This window comes from Leguminivora glycinivorella, chromosome 25, assembly GCF_023078275.1.
Source record: "Leguminivora glycinivorella isolate SPB_JAAS2020 chromosome 25, LegGlyc_1.1, whole genome shotgun sequence".
In the NCBI taxonomy this organism is placed as follows: domain Eukaryota; kingdom Metazoa; phylum Arthropoda; class Insecta; order Lepidoptera; family Tortricidae; genus Leguminivora; species Leguminivora glycinivorella.
In genome coordinates, this window is record NC_062995.1 from 606,013 (window position 1) to 616,598 (window position 10,586).

Below are 10,586 nucleotides of genomic sequence, written 5' to 3' on the forward strand. Positions count from 1 at the left end.
ATGCCCTTACCGGGATTCGAACCCAGGACCGCGGCTTAGCAGGCAGGGTCACTACCGACTGACCCAGACCGGTCATCAAATAGAAATCTATTAAAAAAATAAGTGGTAATCACAGAATTATAATTAAACCAGAATGAGTTGTTAGGCCAAAAAGTGTGTCCACATGAGAGGTTAAAGTTGGGGCTGGTGTCCCTCTCGCACTTATTACCACTATCAAAATCATTTGAATGACGTCATCACTGTCATCATTTGGGGATACCAGTCAATATTCAAAGTTACTACCAAATCTACTAATACCCAATTAAAGGTTTTTAATAATTGCGCAATTTTTTGGTTTTATGGCTTCGTAATAATGACTTACCAATTCGTTACAAGGTATTAATACCCTTGCCTCGATATAATACGAAAATAATTTAAGAAGTTTATAAACTTAGTTATCATACAGGTAAAAATACTACTACTATAGTAATTTTTTAACACTGGTCACACGTGCGAGAGGGACACCAGCCCCAACTTTGACCCTCTCATGTGGACACACTTTTGCTAGTCTGTCAAGAACGCCTTTATGCGCAGGTGATAAGGTTAAATTTAGTATGGCAAAAAAAGTGTGAGCTCAGTCCCTATTGTAGGTCGATGGTGGTAATATGATCGTAGAAAAAGTATTGTATGCAACTGTTTAACAGCAGTTCTCGAAAAGTTTGTGCAAGAATAGGGAAAAAGTTAAATTTGTTCTTATTATTCCTATTTTCTTACCAAGATTTTTTTGATGAATTGAGATTTTAGTAAGTTTTATTTGGTCATTAAGGTTCTCTAGTATCCATATTTTCTCAAATTAAGTCGACTAATATTACTAAATGTTGGTAACAAAATAGGATCAATTAAAATTTCCGGACGTGGCTGTGTACAACAAAGTTGCCGGGAACTGCTCTTAGCTCAGTCAAAACAAAACAAACCGCGATTCCAATAAAAATCAATTTTTGTTGCAGATATTTCTTGTCATCCTACTTTTATGAGCCGATTAGAAACTATCACGATCAACGATCATCAGCGATCGTGTAGTGTAAAGTGTGCGGCGTTGGAGGGTTTACCGGAGAGTAGTAAAAGTGGAGACTGTCCAGTATAGAATGCATTTATTAAAGAAAATATCAACAAAACTCCCGTGAGACTCACACATTTAAAAATATTTTAAGCGGGTTACTCACGTATTAAGTCGATATAGCGTTCGTGTAGGCACAGTATAATAAAGAGTACTATCGTACAGTATGGCCACTCCCGCTCCCCGCTGAAAGTGCCGCCCACCCCCTCTCGGTTACCTCACAGTTACCGCCTGTCAAAAACTCGTACAGTCGACCTGTCATATCTAACTCATACAAGCATAGCACGCGTTCACCTACACGAGCTTAGACTGTGTGCTAGGAACGCGCCTCTTTCATATATTTGATCGCCAGTGTCCGAGGTGTGGTGTAGGTATGAACGCTATATCGACTTAATACGTGAGTAACCCGCTTAAAATATAAAAAAAAAAATCGATTGTATTTGAATATCACTCGTGGTGTCTCTTGCGCTTGTGTTGTTGAAGCGCGGTGCGCTGCGCAAACGCGGCGGGGCAGCGCGCGCACGCGAACGGACGCTCGCCTGTGTGCGTGCGCACGTGGTTGCGCAGGATCTTGTTCGTCTGCAACAAATATACTAAACACATCAGATGGCTCAAGATAGTCAAGACTCATCATCAGATCAGCCCATTATCGCCCACTGCTGGGCTTAGGCATCTCTTCTAGTAAGCCATTTCTCCCGGTCCTGACCTAGTCTCAACCAGTTTAAGCATAAATTAAATATAACAAGATCATACCATCCCATACATTAAACTGCGACCGCCTAAGAATGCGCTTACACTCCACCACACATAGATAGCGCCACAAAAAGTGCCTTGTTGCCACCGATTATTTGTAAATTGGCATTAAGTGTCAATTCCGAGCCATAAATCTATGTCAAAAGTGACACTTAACGCCATCTACAAGTATAATCGAAAGCTACAAGACATTTTTTTTGTGGCGCCATCTATGTGTGGTGGAGTGTAAGCGCGGTCTTAGGCGGTCGCATTTTAATGTATGGGATGGTATGATCTTGTTATATTTAATTTATGGTTTAAGGCACTGGTCCCACCGCGAGCTATTAAGCTATGAGCTATCGGCTATAAAAACGAACAAAAGATAAGCACTCCCGTGCAAATAAGAGACACGGCGATGTTGATAGCTCACCGCTGGGCGAGTAACTATAAACATCGCCGTGTCTCTTTTATTTACGCGGGAGTGATTATCTTTTGTTCGTTTTTATAGCCGATAGCGCATAGCTTACTAGCTCGCGGTGGGACCAGTGCCTAAAGAGCTCATTCTGAGTAGATATAAAAAATCCAAAATCGAAAATGGGTAATCGACAAATAAAATAATGTGACAGACAGGCGGACAGAGCCGCACCATAAGGGTTCCTTTTGTAACTTTTTGTTACGGAACCCTAAAAATGGCATTTTTGTACACGTACCGTGAACCCGCGTCCGCACATGTAGCAGATCTTGTTCTTGGGCGGGAGGATGCCTTCGTGTACCCTCTTCCTGTGCTGCACCAGATCCGCGTTACGTAGAAAATTCTGAAAACGCAGTAGTAATAAAAATTATAGTTTTGATGACGGTTAGTTTTATAGTTTCACTAGCTTTTGCCGGCTTCGCTCGCGTTAGAAAGAGACAAATAGTAATAGTCTATGTCACTCTCCATCCCTTCAACTATCTTCACTTAAAAAATCACGTCAATTCGTCGCTCCGTTTTGCCGTGAAAGACGGACAAACAAACAGACACACACACTTTCCCATTTATAATATTAGTATGGATTAGACCCGGTGTGCCTAAGACCAAAGCTTGGTTTTTGAGATATTGACCGTTTATAAAATGTAAAAAAAAACTGCTAATATCTCGAAAACCATGACTTCTCAATTAGGTCAAATTTGCATAATGTGATATCCTATCGCCCCTTTTCGTTTCGTTTTGGCGTTAATTTTAGGGACACCCTGTATATATTGCATATTTCTCGAAAAGTTTCTACAAAAATTAAGGAAAACGTTTTTGTTTTTATTATTCCTATTTTGTTACCAAGATTTTTTTGATGAATTGAGATTTTAGTAAGTTTTATTTGGTCATTAAGGTTCTCTAGTATCTATATTTTCTTAATTATAGCAATTATCCTGTATATATCTTACGACAGTCGACCTATATCACTAAATGTTGGTATCAAAATAGGATCAATTAAAGTTTGCTGACGTGGCTATGTGCAAAGTATTCGGGAAATGCTCTTTATACCTTATCACACTGCTCGCAGCGGTATTTATATTTCTTTAAATGCACCAGGTCGAAGTGGTCCTTCATGTAGATTCTCTTCGTGAACACCTTGTCACATCCAGGGCACGGGATCCTGGACAAAACAACTCAGAATAATAGGGGTGACGACTACATAACCTAACCACAAAATTAAAATTTTGAAAAACCAACGACCGCGACATAGTGGACCGATTTTCATGAAACATGGCTAAGAACACTCCCGACTAACTTAGCTTTCAGACAAAAACTCTTCCTTTGAGTCGTCGGCAACCCGAACCCTCCTTAGAACTTGTGCACTCCTTTTTGCTGCGTACTTAACACAGCAAAAGGGAATGTACAAGTTTATAATAGGGTGGCAACGCGCATGTGACACTGTTTGAGTTGCAGGCGTCCATAGGTTACGGTGACCGCTTTACATCAGGCGGGCCGTATGCTTGTTTGCCACCGACGTAGTAAAAAAAAAAAAAACTAAATCTAAATCGGTTCATCCGTTCACGTACATTTTAATACTACCTAACATTTTAAAAAGTGTGAAAATCTCGAAAACCAGGCGACTTTTACTAAACCTTAATGTCGATTTTCTGGACCAGTATAAGGTGCCCTCTTGGTGGTTAAAAGGTCGTCCATTAGTTACCGGGCACCCGGTATACATAGACAACATCAATGACTCAGGAACAAATATCTGTGCTCATCACACAAATAAATATCCTTACCGGGATTCGAGCCCAGGACCACAGCTTAGCAGGCAGGGTCACTACCGACTGAGCCAGACTGGTCGTCAAATAAGTAGTGTATAACAGTTAAGCCATTTTTTTTTTTCAAAGTTGTCCACCCCACATTTTTTTAGATTTGGAATATTTTATGTGTTTTCCATTCAGAATCGCGAGCTCTTTCAATCCTAATAAAAAGAGTCTCAAGGTTTTTTTCCCATTCCGTTACCACTTTTTCATACATTTTGTATGGCGGTAACGGAATGGAAGGTTCGAAAAAATGTATGGATATCTTGGGACATTTTTTTTCTCCTATACTAACTCGCTTACAAATTGTATAGTTTTAATAATATATATTAAGGTACTAGTGCGACGAAACTGCGTCCTGTAACACAAGGTTTCCTAGCTCAGGACACAGGGTCGCGATTTTCTTTAAGTAATTGTTAATTTATACAATAAACTTTTTCCATTTTTTTTTCATTTATCAGGATCGAAAGAGCTCTCGAGTCTGAGTATGAATCGCGTAAAAAATACCCATGTTAAAATAATACATGTAAAAATAAATAAATACCGTAGTTTCGCCCTGGGCCGGTGACGCGCGCTGTTGCTGAGATGCCAGCGGTAGCGGTACACGTCCGCGTAATGCCGGTCGCATTCGACGCAGTACGCGCTTTGCGACGGCTCACTGTGACACACCTAGAACACACCCATACTGTTGTTACCTACTATTTAACCCTTAAATGCATGAATTTTTCTTTTAAAGAGATATTAATATAATGTGATAGACTATGGTTTTCTGACTCTGGGAAAAATATTAAAAAAAATATTTAAGATCGATTTTTATACTAAATCAGTGTTAGAAGTTAAATAGGCCAAATCTTCTTTATATACATATCATATTGGTAAGTTTTATTTAAAAAAATTACTACTATTAAAAAGGTTAACTATTTGTGAAACCTTTATGATAAAATGTTTAAACATAAACTAATTACTAACTCCGAAAAAATCAGCCTCACATACTAAACATCGCCATCGTCCTGTTTTTTCACTCTTTTCCGCCATTTCATCTTAATACTTAAATAGTAAATCATTATATTATTTAATCTATTTCATTGTTTTTTAAATAATAATAAGTAATGAATAATAATTAAGCAATAAACGTGATTTTGGATAGCTACGTATCGAGCCACGGGCCATCAAAGATATGATGCATATACCGGGTGCCCGGTAATTAATGGACAACCTTTTAACCACCAAGAGGGCACCTTATACCGGTCCAGAAAATCGACATCAAGGTTTAATAAAAGTCGCCTGGTTTTCGAGATTTTCAGTTTTTAAAATTTTAATACTACCTAAAATTTTAAAAAGTGTGAAAATCTCGAAAACCAGGCGACTTTTATTAAACCTTAAAGTCGATTTTCTGGACCGGTATAAGGTGCCCTCTTGGTGGTTAAAATGTTGTCCATTAATTACCGGGCACCCGGTATACATCACCATGCATTTAAGGGTTAAGTTGTAGTCGTAGTAGTGTAATATTATTATTATACATACATTACTTAAAGGGCTCTTCCTTGGGCAAGAAGTTGCCCTAGTAATAGTTACAATAGTAGGGGATAGGGGGTCTACAGCCCGGCAAAAAAGAGTAACAATGAATAGGGGGCGCCACCGTCTGTGTAAACCGTGTTGCATGTGGAAACTGAGAGTTTGACGACCGGTCTGGCGCAGTCGGTAGTGAGCCTGCCTGCTACGCCGCGGTCCCGGGTTCGAATCCCGGTAAGGGCATTTATTTGTGTGATGAGCACAGATATTTGTTCCTGAGTCATGGATGTTTTCTATGTATATAAGTATTTGTATATTATATATATCGTTGTCTGAGTACCCACAACACAAGCTTTCTTGAGCTTACCGTGGGCCTCAGTCAATCTGTGTAAGAATGTCCTATAATAATATTTATTTTAATATTTACTTATTGAGTCACTTTTGTATGAGAACAGAAAGTGTTGCTGTGGTAAAAAAACGTAACCCATACTAATATTATAAATGGGAAAGTGTGTGTGTCTGTTTGTTTGTCCGTCCTTCACGGCAAAACGGAGCGACGAATTGATATGATTTTTTAAGTGGAGATAGTTGAAAGGATGGAGAGTGACATAGGCTACTTTTTGTCTCTTTCTAACGCGAGCGAAGCCGCGGGCAAAAGCTAGTACTTAATAAATGTTAACGTTACGCGTTGTTTCAAAATATGAACTAGATTTGTAATGGAGAACTAAGATTACTGTGCACTCTTAACAGTATCAACACATTCGAAACTAGATAAAGAATGGCGCATTACGTCAGAAATCGGAAAATGTATAACCGCTCGCTTGTATTGCGAGAACTCGCCCAGCGGGTTCTCCGGCAACTAAGCAAAGTTCACGAGTGCCCACCAGGCGGGTTTTTGGTTAAATAAGTGTAAAGAAACGCAAAAAATACAATATAAACTGAATATGTGTATACCTTTTTGTGTAGCCATAATCCATTGTATCGGGAAAATTTCTTATCACAGAGTTTGCACTCAAAAGCAGAATGTTGTTTCCTGAAAAAATATAGCATTTTACAATAAAACACTCGTAGATATCTATCTCTATTGCTCTTACGTATTGGCGCGACAAAGCCAGACTACCTTTCGCGGCGTTTTACGAAATCTGTAGTTGATAGTTATCACTATTTACTGTTGGCAACACCACCGCCTCTCCGCATCGGGGATTCCCCAATAAACGTTTGTATACTGAATCTTAATCGAATTAAAACGTACGTTATTGTTATTGAAACACGTTACAACTCACGAAAAACCGTTATTGTCGAATTATTTGTTCATCTGAAAAAAAGCATATTTAGAAAAAATAATGGAGCTCGGTTTTTTTTTCATAATTCTCAAAAAAAAAAGTTTTTTTTTTCTATTTGCAACCCTAGCTGTGTTATACTGAAATGTGCCAACTTATGTACATACATATGAAAGCAATTTAAATGGTTACTGATATACATTTCATCAAATAATGCATTGGCTGGCAACGTACTGACACGACATTACCTGATATGGTCCTTGATGCAGTACCGCATCTTGAAGGCGACGCCACAGTGGTCGCAGATATACCTCTCGTGCCACTCCTTGTAGTGCTGGTAGAATTCTCGCCGGGAACTGAAGTAGGAGAAATACATATCAACTGAATGTTAGCAAAGGTCGCTGTGTCAATACAAACTTCCATTTCATTTAATAGATGGCGCTAATAAATGGAGGTACGATGCTTAATATGAACATTGTCAATCCTTTATAAATCATCCTTGGTCGCTAGGCAACGCTTGGTGGGAGCCCGCGAGTTACATGTATCGCAGGGATATGGGCCTGTAGCCTGGTACCCGCGTGCTACATATATCACAAGCGTATGGGCCTGTAGCCTAGGTGCCGCGTGTTACATATATCGCAGGCGTATGGGCCTGTAGCCTGATACCCGCGTGTTACATATATCGCAGGCGTATGGGCCTGTAACCTTGGTGCTCGCATTTTACATATATCGAAGGCGTATGGGTCTGTAGCCTGGTACCCGCGTGTTACATATATCGCAGCCGTATGGGCCTGTAACCGGGTACCCGCATGTCACATATATCGCAGCCATATGGGCCTGTACCCTGGGAATCCGTGTTACATATATCACAGGCGTATGGGCCTGTAACCTGGTGCCCCGCATGTTATGTATATCGCAAGCGTATGGGCCTGTAGCCTGGTGCCCCGCGTGTTACATATATCGCAGCCGTATGGGCCTGTAGCCTGGTACCCGCGTGTTACATATATCGCAGCCGTATGGGCCTGTAGGCTGGTACCCGCGTGTTACATATATCGCAGGCGTATGGGCCTGTAGCCTGGGGACCCGCGTGTTACATATATCGCAGCCGTATGGGCCTGTAGGCTGGTACCCGCGTGTTACATATATCGCAGGCGTATGGGCCTGTAGCCTGGGGACCCGCGTGTTACATATATCGCAGCCGTATGGGCCTGTAACCTTGGTGCTCGCATTTTACATACATCGCAGGCGTATGGGCCTGTCGCCGTACATACCCAAACTGAAGTCCACACTTGACACACTCCAGCACGACCTTATGCGAGCGCGCGTGAACACGCCGGCGCGTCGCGTGGCAGACAAACGCACACAGGCGGCACTCGAACGTGTAGTAGTGGCTGCGTATGTGTGCCGCTAGGGAGCGTTTGGTTGGGGCCCGCGAGTAACATATATCGCAGGCATATGGGCCTGTTGCCTGGAAGTAAAAATACAAAATTATTTATTTAGCAAATTGCCTCAAGGACAATTTTTACACGTCAACATTAGGTATATAGAATATTAAAAATTTAAAATATTAATTCTAAGAAAAGTATACGGATATAAATAAATAATTAGCGATGTATTGTATAGTCTCTAAATGTCACAAAAAAACAATATACAAAGATAAAGAATCTATGATAACTTTATAGTCAATAGTCAATAGTTTATTGCAAGAACATAGTGAGATTACATAAGATGATAACATTGAAAAGCAGTTCTTATGTTCTACCAAGCAAGGCATGCAATATTTAACAATTATTTACAAGTATGTACAATATAATGTCAATATAATTTGTTACACAATAATTCATTACAAATATACACAAGGATTGAGTCAATTTATTACATTTTATAAATTACACAGCTAAAATGTCAAATATAGGCATAGATAAATTACTTAATTTCAGGATTTACAATTAATTGAGATCTTGGCAACTTAAATATTCTTTTACCGAGTAAAAACATTTGTCTAGTAGCCGTTCCGTAAGTGATTTCTTAAAGCGATCTGTAGGACATTCTAAGATCGATTTAGGCAGCAGGTTATAAATTTGAATTGCCATACAGAACGAGTTATTTTTGTGAAGCTTTACTCTAGAATACGGTAGGAATAGTTTATCTTTATTTCTGGTAGATCTAGGATAGAATGTACTTTGCTTTTCAAAAAATTCAGGATGTTCTCTTACAAACATGCACATCTGTTTGATGTACAAGCATGGAAGTGGCAATACTTTTATTTCTTTAAATAAAGGTCTACATGGCTCTAGGTAGTGAGTGTTTAGAGGTGTAAAGATATTATACTCGGTATAAAATTAATACTGGTGATAAATTGTGTCACTTAACTTCAAACTTGGGTAAATCCATTATGCTATAAGGTTGATTATCTTTCAGATCTTAATATATATTTTTATATTAATCAACCTTAAAGCAGTACGGATTTACCAAGTTTGAAGATAAGCGACACAATTGAAAGTATAATACATACCTCATTATGGCATCTGTCGATATGCTTAGCCAGACATTTTTCGTCCTTAAAACCAAGCACACAACTTTCACACTTAAATACACATGACATATAAAATTCACTTTGCTTTTCTTTCCCCAACCAATTTTTCAATTCCTCGGAACTTAATTTTACTTTTCTAAATATATTCCCATTATCAATAACTTTAAATTTAGGCTTTTTATTCTGCAACGCTCTTTTCAAAGTCCACTTATTATTTTTAACTTTTAAAGTTTTTTTAATCTCACTTTCTTTTTTTTTCAAAGATTCTATGTTGTCTATGAAATCAGAAAACTGGCCAGTATCATGCATGTCTTCTGTTTCAGATTTTGTGTCTGTGTGTGTCGGCTCGTTTGTTTGTGTGATGTATATTGTGTTAGGACTTATGTCATTTAAAATGACTGTGGTGAGATTTGACAAGGTTCCATAGGCCTGAAAAATAAAACTGTGTTACTTATGTATGTATTTGATTATATCTGTTTAAAGACATTTATATTTTAAAGACATTTACATGTATATTCAAAATAAATGATTACATTTCACTTAATGAGTAATAGGTATTTTATTTACAAAGTTTTGAGTGCTATCTATTTACTTAGTAAGTAAGGTACAGCGGGGCAAATCTCGACTGGAGGCAAATGTAACTGGTCCATTTTTTCCATGTTTTACAATGTTTGCATTATTAAATAGTGTCCACCGGTTATATATGGTAGGCGTGTTCAGTGGATACATGTAGAACTCACCATCATAGTGTAATAATGAAAAAGTGGATTAGTTACCATTGCCCCCCAGTCGAGATTTGCCCCGCTGTACCTTAAATAACAAAGTTTAGAACTGACTTTTAATGAATATACATAAATATTGGGGGACACCTTACACAGATCAATCTAGCCCCAAATTAAGCAAAGATGTACTACGGATCCATATGGACGTTAAAAAACAATTATACTGAATCGGTGAGCTCCATCTTAGACTCTGTCTTCACTTCCCATCAGGTGTGACTAGGGTCAATCGCAGATCAGTCCATAATAAAAAATAATTAAAAAAAAAAAAATACTCACTTGTATAGATAAAGAAATACATACTTATACATAAAACATCCATGACTCAGGAAAAAATGTCTGTGCACACACAAATAAATGCCCTTACCAGGATTCAA

At 38.7% G+C, this 10,586-nt stretch overlaps 1 protein-coding gene across 1 annotated transcript; it reads right to left on the reverse strand.

The window, feature by feature from the left end:
* Nucleotides 1–1,502: 1,502 nt before the first annotated feature.
* LOC125239394 (zinc finger protein 595-like) lies at nt 1,503–9,850 on the reverse strand. Its single transcript, XM_048146962.1, has 8 exons — nt 9,410–9,850; nt 8,166–8,362; nt 7,143–7,250; nt 6,569–6,647; nt 4,647–4,771; nt 3,348–3,459; nt 2,539–2,643; nt 1,503–1,675 (listed from the first exon to the last, which is right to left on the reverse strand). The coding sequence occupies exons 1-8, from the start codon at nt 9,737–9,739 to the stop codon at nt 1,544–1,546; spliced, it is 1,188 nt and encodes a 395-aa protein (XP_048002919.1). The 5' UTR covers nt 9,740–9,850; the 3' UTR covers nt 1,503–1,543.
* Nucleotides 9,851–10,586: the final 736 nt, after the last annotated feature.

Coding starts and splice junctions, on each gene's coding strand:
- LOC125239394 (XM_048146962.1), bottom strand. CDS start 9,739: ATGCATGATACTGGCCAGTTTTCTGATTTCATAGACAACATAGAATCT. Junction 4,772..6,568: donor GATTATGGCTACACAAAAAG/GTATACACATAT, acceptor GGTGTGTTCTAG/GTGTGTCACAGTGAGCCGTC. Junction 3,460..4,646: donor CGGCCCAGGGCGAAACTACG/GTATTTATTTAT, acceptor TGTTTTGTCCAG/GATCCCGTGCCCTGGATGTG.